At 33.1% G+C, this 16,565-nt stretch overlaps 1 protein-coding gene across 1 annotated transcript in view; it reads right to left on the bottom strand.

Annotated features, from left to right (window-relative positions):
• LOC148625489 (uncharacterized) overlaps positions 1-5,719 on the bottom strand; it is a 33,637-nt gene extending 27,918 nt beyond the window's left edge. Inside the window, exon 1 of the mRNA XM_088569080.1 lies at positions 5,537-5,719. Within this exon, the coding sequence (XP_088425206.1) occupies positions 5,537-5,696 (160 nt within the window). The 5' untranslated portion in view covers positions 5,697-5,719. The remainder of the gene's footprint in view (positions 1-5,536) is intronic.
• Positions 5,720-16,565: the final 10,846 nt, after the last annotated feature.

Genomic DNA, 16,565 nt, shown 5'->3' with positions numbered 1-16,565 from the left:
GGCTAGGCTTTCAACGTAAGATAGCTAGAGCCTTGAGCTCCTAATATTGATATGCATGATCACGAAAAGATTATCAACATGAGGACCCGGATTTTCACTGACGTCCTTGCTGAGTAGTAACAAAATCACAAGTATTAGTATGTAATAAGGGTTCCTAATGAATGGCTCAAAAATGTATTTGTGATATGCAAAGACAAGAAGTGATTTTAAGGCAGACATTAAGTTTCCTGGAAACAAAAATAGTATAGTGTGTGTCCTGTATCTGTATGTAAACAAAGACCTCGTCCAGACACGAGAATAGACTTTGCCATAAAACAAGCCCATTGCGGAGCGATATAAGTTTATATCACTACCCGTAGTCAAACATGAAAGCATGTACGTAGTCGCTTCATGTCATAGACTGTCATGTGACAAAGAGCAACGCAATCAGTTTTAAAAAAAAACAACACAATTCAGAACTCGAGGTCTTAATAATCAAAATTAACAATAACAAAGAAAACAGGAAATAAAATAAAATACAGTATACAAAACGTTCTCCCATTATGCAAAAAAAAAAAAAAAAAAAAAACAGGTCAGGAGCAGTTCGGATATTTCCATATTATTGGTTTATGTCATATTTTCTGTACTCTCTTTAATCATTTTGTATAATATGACCATATTATTATATACATTTGTAGTTGTAATATTAGTAAACTCTATTCTATTGTCAACTGATGAATATGTATAGCTAAATTTAATTTAAGTATAATGAGAAAAATAAATAAACATTATACAATAATAACCAAGCATGCTTTCAAGCAGATGATTTCCTTATTTATTAGGGTAGATTTTTGGAAAATTAAAATTAAAAGAAGCTAATATTTTAAACCGACAAAAAAGACACCTTACAGTAGTAAATATCACGCTAATGTCAAATATGATATTAAAAAAATCAGATGTGTATTTTGAAAAGGAAAGATCAATTATCAAAATGTACTGATAGCTAGTTAATTCTATATAAGACATAGTAATATACAAGTCCTTGCGAAACACACATATATTTTATATATTGTAAAAAAAAACGCCCATAAAAGGATTAATTTACCATTAGATGTTTTTTTTCAAATAGAGAGGGTAAAGAAAGTAATGTTTGGAATTTTTAAAATTTTAAAATATATAGTCGCATCTATGCTTAAAGCTGCATTAGCTGTCATTTTCGTTAAATTTTGTTTCTGTTAAAATATACCTTAACTTTGAATTATTTCGACTAAATTTACTTTTCCTGTATAATTTCGTTTGATATCCACAAATAAAATGCATTAAATACATGAAATGGGTGTCTATATTTATTGTCTTGCAAGACAAAAAATCGACCCAGATAAATTCGTATGCATGTGACTTCTGGTGACCTTAACCCGTGCGTATTCTATTGACTGTGTTGAAGTATTCAGGAGCTCCAGGGTTGGCTGAATTCAACCTCTTTCTGAAAACATCAACAGAGGGACTATTTTTTGTTGATGTAGGAAGTTGATTCCATAGTCGAATAGTCGAGGGTATAAAGCTCTTAGAATATGCCATAGTATTACAAACAGGCAAACGTATGTTATTACTGTTGACTTGTTACCTGACATTACGATTATAACCGTGTATATTTAAGATATAAGGCTGTATAATGTTTGATAAATACTCTGGGGCAAGGCCGTTAACTATCTTGTACATCAAGATTAGCCTATGCTTCTCACCGAGCTTATATAATGGTTCCCACCGTAATTCTTCATACATCTTTGTTTTGGAGGAATTGATTCGCAAACCAGTAATAATTCTACCGGCCTCTACTTGTACATTCTCGAGTAAATTCGATTCATATAGTGTACAGTTATCCCAAACAATATCCCCATATTCCAGTACTGGCCTAATAAAGGAAAAGTACATATTAATCAAAGATTTCCTGGAGACCTGATACTTCAACATTCTAAGCAATTTTAGTCTGTCACATGCCTCTTGTGTAGATCTTATTTACATGGCTATTCCATTTTGCATTATTCTGAAAGTCAAGACCCAGGTGTGTATGTACATTGACATCGTTTATCTGGTTTTACGGACCCCCAAAATATACAGGATGGTTCTCTACATTTCTTCGAGAGAACAGCAAAGACTCAGTCTTGGACGGATTAAATTTTATAGCCCAATTTCGAGAACAATTATTTATATGCGATAAGTCTGTGTCTGCAGCATCTATGTAGTTTTGATCATCAACAATAACAAATAGTGATGTATCGTCTGCAAAAAGTTTTAAATGATAGTCTACACCATTTATAATATCGTTTATATAGATAAGAAAGAGAGGAAAGATCCTAAAACAAAACCTTGGGGGGGACCCCTGCATCAATATCTCCCCATCCAGAATTGTATCCATCACATACCACACTCTGCTTTCTCTCATTCAGATAATCGGTAATCCAATTAAGTAAATTCCAAGAAAACCCATTTTTGTATTTTGAGTAAAAGTCCCTGATGCCAAACTCGATCAAAAGCCTTAGATATATCACAAAATACAAATTTAACATCCCTACCCACATCTAAGTTACTGAGTATGGTATTATAAATATTTAACAATTGATAAACAGTTGAGTCTTTTGGCATGAATCCAGACTATGTTCTGTTATAATTTGATGTTCTAGAACAAAGTTATGCATATGTTTAACCAAGATCTTTTCCATCATCTTACAAAGAACACATGTGAAGGAAATAGGACGGAAATTGGAAACATCCGATATAGACCCTTTATTGTTATAAATGGGTGTAACATGATATCGTTTTCAAAGATAAGGTAACCACAATGTAGAGACTTATTAAAAAGTAGTGTCAGTGGATGCACCAACGACTCTGAAATATTTTGAAGTATAATTGGTGCAATTCCATCTGGACCACTTGGTTTTGTAATATCTAATATATTAAGTTGATCTCTAACTTCATGCTCGGCAAATACAAAATCCCGCAATTCATTAACCGGTTCCTGAATCTCAGCTGGGAGTTCCGGCTCATCTTCAATTTGTGAAATACCAATGAAAAAATCATTAAATATGTCACACTTTTCAGATGGGTGTATAATTATCCGTCCTCTGTTTACTAATGGTGGACTAATGTTATCACACTTGTTAAGTTTACATACAGACTTCGCAATACGCCACATTTTGCCTGGTGGAATATTTTTATCAGTCAATTGCGATGTTAATTTTTGCCTATAAGATGCCTTAGTATCTCTCACAAGTTTAATGACGTCATTCCGCTGTTGTCGATACGAAGCCCAATGATTTGGGTTGTCTGTTTTTTTTTTTTGCTCTATAGCAAGCTCAGTCACGTTTGCGAATTGCTCGCCGTATGGAATTATTCATAAACGGTTTGTCGTTTGGACGTATAACTACTGATTTGGTAGGAATATGATTGTCACACACCTCCATGAGTTTTGACTGCAAAATTGAGTTTGCTTCATTTACAGTCTTATTCTCAAAAAGTATATTCCAATCATTCCTTTGTATATCATCTGACATAGCAATATAGTTTGCTTGGTCATTTCTACGCACCGTACGTTTGTAGCATTTTTGCTTGATTTTTTTTAAAATTCATATCTACACTTACAGGACAGTGGTCACTACAGAAGTTCGGTAGAACATTAACAGATAAGATAAAATTTGGTCGATTCGTAATAAATAGATCTAGACATGTAGCGGATGTATCAGTGATCCTTGTTGGTTCAAGAACAATATTTTCTAAGTTGAGTTTACTCAAAAGGTTTCCAAGATGTCCATAATGGTTCGTTAACATATCAACATTTAGATCCCCTCCCAGAAAAATAGGTATGTTCATATCAATAATGGACTGTAAATTATTCTCCAGGGTCTGCCAATATGACACCTGTGAGTTTGGTGGTCTGTACATAACGCCAATCATAATTTTAGATGATGTAGTACTAACCTCAACCCAAATAATCTCAAGATCAGTATTATGAAAATCTGGTCTCTTACGAATATGTAGACTGTTCTTGGCATAGATAGCTACACCTCCGCCATGTCTATTTCTATCCTTACGAATGCGGTTTTCGAATCTTTTTAACTGAATATCTTCAGTTTTTATATCACTACTTAAATGAGTTTCCGATATCATAATAACATCATACTCTGACAGTTCTACCTCTAAAAGATCAAGTTTTGGTAAAAGGCTACATGCATTTAGATGTACTATATTCAGTGGTCCAAGTTGCTTCTGTCTTATAGATAGGGCCTGGGTGTACATTACCAATGAGTAGTAAAATGTGGAGAACAACCAATGCAAAGTGACCATTTATCTCATCTGTATAAACTTCAACAGTAAAATGCAATAAAATATACATCATTTGAAACCTTTGTAGCAGCACATTTTTTATATATATTCTTTCTTACATACGACCTTTGTTGCATATTACTACAACTAATCATAAGTGTCAGTTATGACAATTTTGTTGATCGGTGGTTGTTAGTTCCATTACTCTTATTGCTTGGTGTGTTTGGTGTATCAGTCTTTGATACGGTGGATGACATTAAATTTTTCTATGTTGAAATGTTTGCTTACTTTTAAGCTGTCTGTTCAATCAATATACGAAATGAAAACACATGTCAAATATTCTTCTTTTACAAGTCTTTACAGGTCAGTCTGATTAAATTAACCAGTTTTTGATGTTTTCTATGAATATTCAGTCAGTGACACATTTTTGCGATGATAAGCATAAAATATAACATGTATATTTCCGAACTTTTCTATGGAGTTTTACTTAGCTGTTTACACCTGTTGCCACCTGACTGGTTGACAACAACCGCAAATGTGAATAAGCTAAACATGTTTTTTTTTTTTTTTTTAAATATTTTATGTCTTTTATTAACATAAAAAAAGTTTAACCCATAGGAAATCAAGCGATAAAAAATCTTGAATCTTAGTTAAACACCTAGAAAACATTTGTAATGAAGACAGCTATCAAAGTGACCAGTCAGTTTGAATAAGGTCACTAATTGTATGGAATATAATATATTTTTTACAAAACGAACCTAAAGTTGATAATGGCAATTTTTTGGTTATTTTCGTTTCGCAAATTAAAATCCATGATGTTATTAACCGGATGTACCCATCAAAAATGCTGAAAACCAAATGTGAAGTTCATTTAAACTGATTTTACAAAGGATTTCCAGGATTGCTGGATTTTCTCACCAAATAGGTCATTTGTTTTTTCTTCAATATAGTCATCTTTTTCAGTGTTAGGGTAAAGAAAATGTATAAAATGTTTTAAATAGTAAATATTTTACATTAATTCTGCCGATTTCATAGAACGTCGGAACGAGGGCGGTTTGCAATATGACGCTCGTAAGTAAGAGCGTAGAGCGTAAGTGTAGAGGAACGTAATTCCAGCCGCTTACATTGGTGGAGTATCTGAACGACAGAAGTCGTTAAATATAAACTTCTTAAAACTTAAGAAATCACATAAAAAGTCACCAAAGTAACGTTTCATGTGTGCGATTTAAAAAATTACCTGTTGGTTGAGATACTGCCAAATACGGAATTATCGAGACGAAGATAACCAGCAATAAACTATCCATTATTTTGAACATGCACTTACTATTATTCAAGAAATTGTACATACTATTTATACAATTATATATAATTTTTTTCTGATGACAACATATTTTCATCCAATGATCGATTGTCGCTGATGAGTGTGCGTCTTTTCAACATACGGAACGCCATTACTGTCTTAATATATATGGAACGCCATCACTGCATTAATATACTGCTTAATTTGTCATCGGTGTTATTCCTATAATAAAGGCTAAAAACCACTAATTCCACTTCCCATAGGATTCTATGCTAATTTCACAATATTCAATGGCTTCTCTGGACTTTACCTTAACTTTAACCTGCAGATGACTATATATCAGCATGATTCTACATATGTCAGCTCACAATCCTCAGAATGGCATGTGGGGTTAGCAGACTTGCAGTGCAGTACTGGTCACCGGAAGTGAAGGGTCTATAAATAGCATAGGAAATCCCAGTGTTTTCACAAGATAGGGGTACATTTAAAAATCATTATGGAGATTAGGCTTCACATCACAAGAAGCAAAATGCACCTATAAAATGTACAGAAATGTTTTTCCTTTCAGAAACTGTTTAAATTTTTTTAAATAAGATGAGAACTTTTTTCACAGCACTATGAGGAACAGGGGTAATTTCTGCGTAGGACTATTTTTGCGTACGTTCCAAATGCTCATTGGTTGAATTGGTGGTCTGTAACCTAAAGGGTCAACTTTACACACTATATGGGATGAAGAATTCTTTATATGGTGTAAGTTACAAATCGAATGGTTGGTAAAACATAGGAGATGGTTTGTAAGGTAATTGAAATGGTCAAAATTTATTATCTTCGTATGGTTACAAATACGAATTAATGATTGACTGATTGATTGTTGGGGGTTAACGTCCGAGCAGCAATATTTCAGCTATATTCAGACGACAAATACGAATTAAAGAGTGCTTTTTATGCGTTAAATGGTTAATAGAAATATTTGGTAGTCCGAGTTTTACAAAATGTTTTCTCATTAACAAATTGAAGAGTATAATTATTTTGTCACTGGATCGGAGTATAGTGTGAATGTTTTAACTAATCGGATGTAGTTCATGGTATGAAGAGTCGAGTCTGGCTATAATTTATAGTGTGTTGTCTAGATGATTTGTTATGGGGTATTTGTAACAGAGTAACAGAATAGATGTCCTGACGCCTTACCCAATTTCAGGACTTTTAGAACATCCAGAACGTCTATTCTATTAACTGTAATGTCTAGTGATTGGTCAGTTCTAGTTGATCGTTTTGCATCGTTAATTGTAGAGATAGAACAAACATATCGGTTAAGGAGGTCCGACTTGGATTCGTCATCAACGACAAGTTCGTTTCCAGTTGAATCGTGAAGTGCTGGTATATGCGTAAATGATCCCGAGCCTTTCATGATCTTTACTAAACCTCAGAATGTCTTGGGGCTTGAACTTGCATTACACATGTCATCTACGCTTAAGAAGAATTGTTCTTTAGCATATTTTATCATGTAAGTGACCTTATTACGTTGCCTTTTGTAATTTTTAATAGCAATATCCGTTTTGCTGTTTATCGCCTTGTCGCGTAATCGGTCACGTTTTCTGATCTCGCTACACAGTTCAGTTAAACCACGGTTTATCTTCTGGGCAAATAGGTATTTCCTTTGACAGTATATGTCGTTTATAAATCTCAATAATTCTGTTGGAAAATTCAGTACACATCAGATCAATGTTTTTACCCATATTATTGAAATATTCCATCCAATCGATTGAGTTGATAACATCGTTAATCTCATTAAAATCTCCGTGTTTATATAGCCACACCGTCCGCTTGGTGCATGAATTATTAAGTCTCTGAGGTATTTTCAAATGCACTTGTGTAGCTTGGTGGTCACTGATAGATCCGTCAACATCAACGACTTCAGGAAGCTGTACATCACAGTTAGAAGTTACTATAACTGGGTCTAGAAGAGTTCCCTGCCCATTAACATCATAGCGCATTGTCTCATTTATATAATTAGGAATGTTGTAGATCTCATTGATGTTCTTCAATATGTCCTTATTCTCCGATAATAAATTCACGTTAAGATCACCAATGATAAACGACATTCGGCGTGTAATTCAAGGCCTGTTCAATTGATATTTGGAAATGTCCCTAAAAGGGATTTGTAGCTCCTTGAGTTCGATAGACAGCACATAGTGGCAACTTAAAACGAGGAATGCAAACTTCGAGCCATATTAGCGCTCCGTTCGGAAACTCTTGATCATCACGATGAATTACTGTAAGCTCGTCCGCAATATATACGAAGACACCGCCCCCATAGCAATTTCAATCTTTATGGATAGAGTTGTTAGAAAAACCTGTTATATGAATATCGTCAGATGGGGTGGTTCCATCTAAGTGGGTTTCAGTAATACATAAGATCGATGATCCATGGGCTAGGCTTTCAACGTAAGATAGCTAGAGCCTTAAGCTCCTAATATTGATATGCATGATCACGAAAAGATTATCAACATGAGAACCCGGATTTTCACTGACGTCATTGCTGAGTAGTAAAAGAATCACAAGTATTAGTATGTAATAAGGGTTCCTAGTGAATGGCTCAAAAATGTATTTGTGATATGCAAAGACAAGAAGTGATTTTAAGGCAGACATTAAGTTTCCTGGAAACAAAAATAGTATAGTGTGTGTCCTGTATCTGTATGTAAACAAAGACCTCGTCCAGACACGAGAATAGACTTTGCCATAAAACAAGCCCATTGCGGAGAGATATAAGTTTATATCACTACCCGTAGTCAAACATGAAAGCATGTACGTAGTCGCTTCATGTCATAGACTGTCATGTGACAAAGAGCAACGCAATCAGTTTTGAAAAAAGAACACAGTTCAGAACTCGAGGTCTTAATAATCAAAATTAACAATAACAAAGAAAACAGGAAATAAAATAAAATACAGTATACAAAACGTTCTCCCATTATGCAAAAAAAAAAACAGGTCAGGAGCATTTCGGATATTTCCATATTATTGGTTTATGTCATATTTTCTGTACTCTCTTTAATCATTTTGTATAATATGACCATATTATTATATACATTTGTAGTTATAATAGTAGTAAACTCTATTCTATTGTCAACTGATGAATATGTATAGCTAAATTTAATTTAAGTATAATGAGAAAAATAAATAAACATTATACAATAATGACCAAGCATGCTTTCAAGCAGATGATTTCCTTATTTATTAGGGTAGATTTTTGGAAAATTAAAATTAAAAGAAGCTAATATTTTAAACCGACAAAAAAGACACCTTACAGTAGTAAATATCACGCTAATGTCAAATATGATATTAAAAAAATCAGATGTGTATTTTGAAAAGGAAAGATCAATTATCAAAATGTACTGATAGCTAGTTAATTCTATATAAGACATAGTAATATACAAGTCCTTGCGAAACACACATATATTTTATATATTGTAAAAAAAAACGCCCATAAAAGAATTAATTTACCATTAGATGTTTTTTTTTCAAATAGAGAGGGTCAAGAAAGTAATGTTTGGAATTTTTTAAATTTTAAAATATATAGTCGCATCTATGCTTAAAGCTGCATTAGCTGTCATTTTCGTTAAATTTTGTTTCTGTTAAAATATACCTTAACTTTGAATTATTTCGACTAAATTTACTTTTCCTGTATAATTTCGTTTGATATCCACAAATAAAATGCATTAAATACATAAAATGGGTGTCTATATTTATTGTCTTGCAAGACAAAAAATCGACCCAGATAAATTCGTATGCATGTGACTTCTGGTGACCTTAACCCGTGCGTATTCTATTGACTGTGTTGAAGTATTCAGGAGCTCCAGGGTTGGCTTAATTCAGCCTCTTTCTGAAAACATCAACAGAGGGACTATTTTTTGTTGATGTAGGAAGTTGATTCCATAGTCGAATAGTCGAGGGTATAAAGCTCTTAGAATATGCCATAGTATTACAAACAGGCAAACGTATGTCATTGCTGTTGACTTGTTACCTGCGATTACGATTATAATCATGTATATTTAAGATATAAGGCTGTATAATGTTTGATAAATACTCTGGGGCAAGGCCGTTAACTATCTTGTACATCAAGATTAGCCTATGCTTCTCACCGAGCTTATATAATGGTTCCCACCGTAATTCTTCATACATCATTGTTTTGGAGGAATTGATTCGCAAACCAGTAATAATTCTACCGGCCTCTACTTGTACATTCTCGAGTAAATTCGATTCATATAGTGTACAGTTATCCCAAACAATATCCCCATATTCCAGTACTGGCCTAATAAAGGAAAAGTATATATTAATCAAAGATTTCCTGGAGACCTGATACTTCAACATTCTAAGCAATTTTAGTCTGTCACATGCCTCTTGTGTAGATCTTATTTACATGGCTATTCCATTTTGCATTATTCTGAAAGTCAAGACCCAGGTGTGTATGTACATTGACATCGTTTATCTGGTTTTACGGACCCCCAAAATATACAGGATGGTTCTCTACATTTCTTCGAGAGAACAGCAAAGACTCAGTCTTGGACGGATTAAATTTTATAGCCCAATTTCGAGAACAATTATTTATATGCGATAAGTCTGTGTCTGCAGCATCTATGTAGTTTTGATCATCAACAATAACAAATAGTGATGTATCGTCTGCAAAAAGTTTTAAATGATAGTCTACACCATTTATAATATCGTTTATATAGATAAGAAAGAGAGGAAAGATCCTAAAACAAAACCTTGGGGGGACCCCTGCATCAATATCTCCCCATCCAGAATTGTATCCATCAAATACCACTCTCTGCTTTCTCTCATTCAGATAATCGGTAATCCAATTAAGTAAATTCCCAGAAAACCCATTTTTTGTATTTTGAGTAAAAGTCCCTGATGCCAAACTCGATCAAAAGCCTCAGATATATCACAAAATACAAATTTAACATCCCTACCCACATCTAAGTTACTGAGTATGGTATTATAAATATTTAACAATTGATAAACAGTTGAGTCTTTTGGCATGAATCCAGACTATGTTCTGTTATAATTTGATGTTCTAGAACAAAGTTATGCATATGTTTAACCAAGATCTTTTCCATCATCTTACAAAGAACACATGTTAAAGGAAATAGGACGGAAATTGGAAACATCCGATATAGACCCTTTATTGTTATAAATGGGTGTAACATGATATCGTTTTCAAAGATAAGGTAACCACAATGTAGAGACTTGTTAAAAAGTAATGTCAGTGGATGCACCAACGACTCTGAAATATTTTGAAGTATAATTGGTGCAATACCATCTGGACCAGTTGGTTTTGTAATATCTAATATATTAAGTTGATCTTTAACTTCATGCTCGGCAATTACAAAATCCCGCAATTCATTAACCGGTTCCTGAATCTCAGCTGGGAGTTCCGGCTCATCTTCAATTTGTGAAATACCAATGAAAAAATCATTAAATATATCACACTTTTCAGATGGGTGTATAATTATCCGTCCTCTGTTTACTAATGGTGGACTAATGTTATCACACTTGTTAAGTTTACATACAGACTTCGCAATACGCCACATTTTGCCTGGTGGAATATTTTTATCAGTCAATTGCGATGTTAATTTTTGCCTATAAGATGCCTTAGTATCTCTCACAAGTTTAATGACGTCATTCCGCTGTTGTCGATACGAAGCCCAATGATTTGGGTTATCTGTGTTTTTTGCTCTATAGCAAGCTCAGTCACGTTTGCGAATTGCTCGCCGTATGGAATTATTCATAAACGGTTTGTCGTTTGGACGTATAACTACTGATTTGGTAGGAATATGATTGTCACACACCTCCATGAGTTTTGACTGCAAAATTGAGTTTGCTTCATTTACAGTCTTATTCTCAAAAAGTATATTCCAATCATTCCTTTGTATATCATCTGACATAGCAATATAGTTTGCTTGGTCATTTCTACGCACCGTACGTTTGTAGCATTTTTGCTTGATTTTTTTTAAATTAATACCTACACTTACAGGACAGTGGTCACTACAGAAGTTCGGTAGAACATTAACAGATAAGATAAGATTTGGTCGATTCGTAATAAATAGATCTAGACATGTAGCGGAAGTATCAGTGATCCTTGTTGGTTCAAGAACAATATTTTCTAAGTTAAGTTTACTCAAAAGGTTTCGAAGATGTCCATAATGGTTCGTTAACATATCAACATTTAGATCCCCTACCAGAAAAATAGGTATGTTCATATCAATAATGGACTGTAAATTATTCTCCAGGGTCTGCCAATATGACACCAGTGAGTTTGGTGGTCTGTACATAACGCCAATCATAATTTTAGATGATGTAGTACTAACCTCAACCCAAATAATCTCAAGATCAGTATTATGAAAATCTGGTCTCTTACGAATATGTAGACTGTTCTTGGCATAGATAGCTACACCTCCGCCGTAGCTATTTCTATCCTTACGAATGCGGTTTTCGAATCTTTTTAACTGAATATATTCAGTGTTTATATCACCACTTAAATGAGTTTCCGATATCATAATAACATCATACTCTGACAGTTCTACCTCTAAAAGATCAAGTTTTGGTAAAAGGCTACATGCATTTAGATGTACTATATTCAGTGGTCCAAGTTGCTTCTGTCTTATAGATAGGGCCTGGGTGTGGGTGTATATTACCAGTGAGTACTAAAATGTGGAGAACAACCAATGCAAAGTGACCATTTATCTCATCTGTATAAACTTCAACAGTAAATGCAATAAAATATACATCATTTGAAACCTTTGTAGCAGCACATTTTTTATATATATTCTTTCTTACATACGACCTTTGTTGCATATTACTACAACTAATCATAAGTGTCAGTTATGACAATTTTGTTGATCGGTGGTTGTTAGTTCCATTACTCTTATTGCTTGGTGTGTTTGGTGTATCAGTCTTTGATACGGTGGATGACATTAAATTTTTCTATGTTGAAATGTTGCTTACTTTTAAGCTGTCTGTTCGATCAATATACAGAAATGAAAACACAGGTCAAATATTCTTCTTTTACAAGTCTTTACAGATCAGTCTGATTAAATTAACCTGTTTTCTATGAATATTCAGTCAGTGACACATTTTTGCGATGATAAGCATAAAATATAACATGTATATTTCCGAACCTTCCTATGGAGTTTTACTTAGCTGTTTACACCTGTTGCCATCTGACAGGTTGACAAAAACCGCAAATGTGAATAAGCTAAACATGTTTTTTTTTTTTTTTTTTTAAATATTTTATGTCTTTTATTAACATAAAAAAAGTTTAACCCATAGGAAATCAAGCGATAAAAAATCTTGAATCTTAGTTAAACACCTAGAAAACATTTGTAATGAAGACAGCTATCAAAGTGACCAGTCAGTTTGAATAAGGTCACTAATTGTACGGAATATAATATATTTTTTACAAAACGAACCTAAAGTTGATAATGGCAATTTTTTGGTTATTTTCGTTTCGCAAATTAAAATCCATGATGATATTAACCGGATGTACCCATCAAAAATGCTGAAAACCAAATGTGAAGTTCATTTAAACTGATTTTACAAAGGATTTCCAGGATTGCTGGATTTTCTCACCAAATAGGTCATTTGTTTTTTCTTCAATATAGTCATCTTTTTCAGTGTTAGGGTAAAGAAAATGTATAAAATGTTTTAAATAGTAATTATTTTACATTAATTCTGCCGATTTCATAGAACGTCGGAACGAGGGCGGTTTGCAATATGACGCTCGTAAGTAAGAGCGTAGAGCGTAAGTATAGAGGAACGTAATTCCAGCCGCTTACATTGGTGGAGTATCTGAACGACAGAAGTCGTTAAATATAAACTTCTTAAAACTTAAGAAATCACATAAAAAGTCACCAAAGTAACGTTTCATGTGTGCGATTTAAAAAATTACCTGTTGGTTGAGATACTGCCAAATACGGAATTATCGAGACGAAGATAACCAGCAATAAACTATCCATTATTTTGAAAATGCACTTATTATTATTCAAGAAATTGTACATACTATTTATACAATTATATATAATCTTCTTTTTCTGATGACAACATATTTTCATCCAATGATCGATTGTCGCTGATGAGTGTGCGTCTTTTCAACATACGGAACGCAATTACTGTCTTAATATATGGAACGCCATCACTGCATTAATATACTGCTTAATTTGTCATCGGTGTTATTCCTATAATAAAGGGTCAACTTTACACACTATATGGGATGAAGAATTCTTTATATGGTGTAAGTTACAAATCGAATGGTTGGGAAAACATAGGAGATGGTTTGTAAGGTAATTGAAATGGTCAAAATTTATTATCTTCGTATGGTTACAAATATGAATTAATGATTGACTGATTGATTGTTGGGGTTTAACGTCCGAGCAGCAATATTTCAGCTATATTCAGACGACAAATACGAATTAAAGAGTGCTTTTTATGCGTTAAATGGTTAATAGAAATATTTGGTAGTCCAAGTTTTACAAAATGTTTTCTCATTAACAAATTGAAGAGTATAATTATTTTGTCACTGGATCGGAGTATAGTGTGAATGTTTTAACTAATCGGATGTAGTTCATGGTATGAAGAGTCGAGTCTGGCTATAATTTATAGTGTGTTGTCTAGATGATTTGTTATGGGGTATTTGTAACAGAGTAACATAATAGATGGTTTGTTACACATAGACAATGGTCAGATATTTTCCTGAAATGGTCACGATTCATCGTATGGTTACGATCGCAAATCATAAAACGCTTTCAAAATTACGTAACAAACTAATTGTTACGTATTCTAAACCATTCAATTCGTAACTTATACCCTATAATGAATTCTTCGCACCATATATAATATGTAAAGCTGACCCTTTATTATAGGAATAGCATTCGATGACAAATTAAGCAGTATATTAATGCAGTGATGGCGTTCCATATATTAAAGCAGTAATGGCGTTCCGTATGTTGAAAAGAAGCCCCCTAATCCGCGACAATCGATAAGCGGAAGGCTATATATAAAGGCAGTAATGGCGTTCCGTACATAGTTGTGTGTTTGTTCTCTCTCTGTCTGGTTATTATTCTTGCAATATATACGTTTTTCATCTCGGATCTAGGTTCCCTTGATTATTCTTTCGACCATTACTTATATAATAAAAGGAAAAAAAAAACTACCATATGGTTTAAATTGTGATGATATAGTTTGTGTACATATTTTTGGGGAATTTTCTGTAAAAAAACATAAATCAACTACATCAAATCAATAAATTTATTTCGTTTAAGGAGTGAAATTTAACAGTAAATGAAGGGTAATAACAAAATCGTGGAACTGATAAAAGCTAGACAGGAGTAAAAAGAAAAAGGCGTAGAAAAGGAAGTCCGTTTAACAAATGACAATATCAGGGTAGAAACCGGAAATACTGCAATGGTCCTGACTTGGTTCAGGTATTTCAAATGAAATGTGGGTTTGACCAGGTTACATAGCGTAATAAATAGGTGAAATTAAATAGAACGTGATACAATAACAACATATGTAAATTTAAGCCACGAGTTTCAAGAAGTCTTGAACTTTGTGAGGAGTTGCGTTAAGTAGAAGATGAAATAATAATATACAAGTAAAATCTAAAGAAAATTAATTTACAGACGTTATGAACAACCACCATCTTTAATCTGATTTTTCAGAAACAGAATATTTTTCAATAAGATATTGATATCGAAAATAAATCTTTTAGGCAGAGTATGAGACGTGTTTTCCTGGTCCAAAAGCCTCTCTCGAAGGCGTTTGAGAAGTCATAACAGTCGCTTCTTGCTCTGACATACCTTAAAACGAATGAGAAATATAAACACCATATGCTGGAGAAGCTGATTTATTATTACATAAGAAAGGGAAATTTATTATTTTAAAATCAAAATCGTCTTGTTTTCATATATTTTTGTACCGAGATGACTACTGTCGTGAAATTCGAGCTGAAGGTATAGAAATGATGCGGAGAAAGCTGTTTCAGTTTCATAAAAGGATTAAAAATATAAAGTTAATCTTATTAAAGGGTTAAATAGGTTAACCAAACAGGATGTTTATTTTTTATTTAATTATTTTTTTTTGTCTCAAACGGGATTTCTATTGATAATGATATCCTTTATCGCAATAAAAAAAAAGTATATGTTCGCAGCTTAAAATCGGTGAATAGACGAATGCAAAGTCAATAGAAGGTCAACGGTATATAAGACAAGGATGCAGCTATAATCTTATCTCTGGTTTGCAAAACAAATATAACTGCATTTACCGGATTCTCTCTCTCTCTCTCTCTCTCTCTCTCTCTCTCTCTCTCTCTCTCTCTCTCTCTCTCTCTCTCTCTCTGTTATATTTTATTAGATTATTGTTTATTAAAACGTCCTTACACAAAACCAATTAAATAAATGATACGTTCTTACGTATCTTGAAAAATACTAAAAAAATCATTAATGCATAAATACAAAACACTCTATTTATAGACAATTGTAAGTTACTAGGTCAATACGAGTATACTTCTAAATGACAATAACTTTTCTCATAATTATCTTTTTACACTCAACCTTTAAGGTGAAAAGTTCATTTGATCTCAACTTTGATGCAATGTCTGAACGACTTTTTTTGAAAAAAAAAGATTGAGTAGTTAATATGTTCTATAAAAAGGAATTGATCATAGTACATTGTTGTCATTTAAATGACAGAGATGGTAAGTATGAACGAACATTCATATGCACAGTAACAATATAAATCATTAGTTATAAACGAACCTAAAGTTTATATAAGACGAACCTCTTTTTGAACTGATGTGACACTTCGTAATGAAAATATTTGATGACGTTTTTCGTTTTTAATTCTCGTTAGATTTTCAAGGACAAAGTAAATAAAAATAACAAGGTGAAGGTGTAAGGAAAAAAATAATGAG

The sequence above is a fragment of the Perna viridis genome, chromosome 2 (assembly GCF_037379345.1).
Source record: "Perna viridis isolate PV_CMFRI_1.1 ecotype Kerala chromosome 2, ASM3737934v1, whole genome shotgun sequence".
In the NCBI taxonomy this organism is placed as follows: Eukaryota; Metazoa; Mollusca; class Bivalvia; order Mytilida; family Mytilidae; genus Perna; species Perna viridis.
The sequence above is the reverse complement of the archived record's forward strand: the minus strand, read 5'-3'. Positions and strand labels throughout refer to the sequence as shown.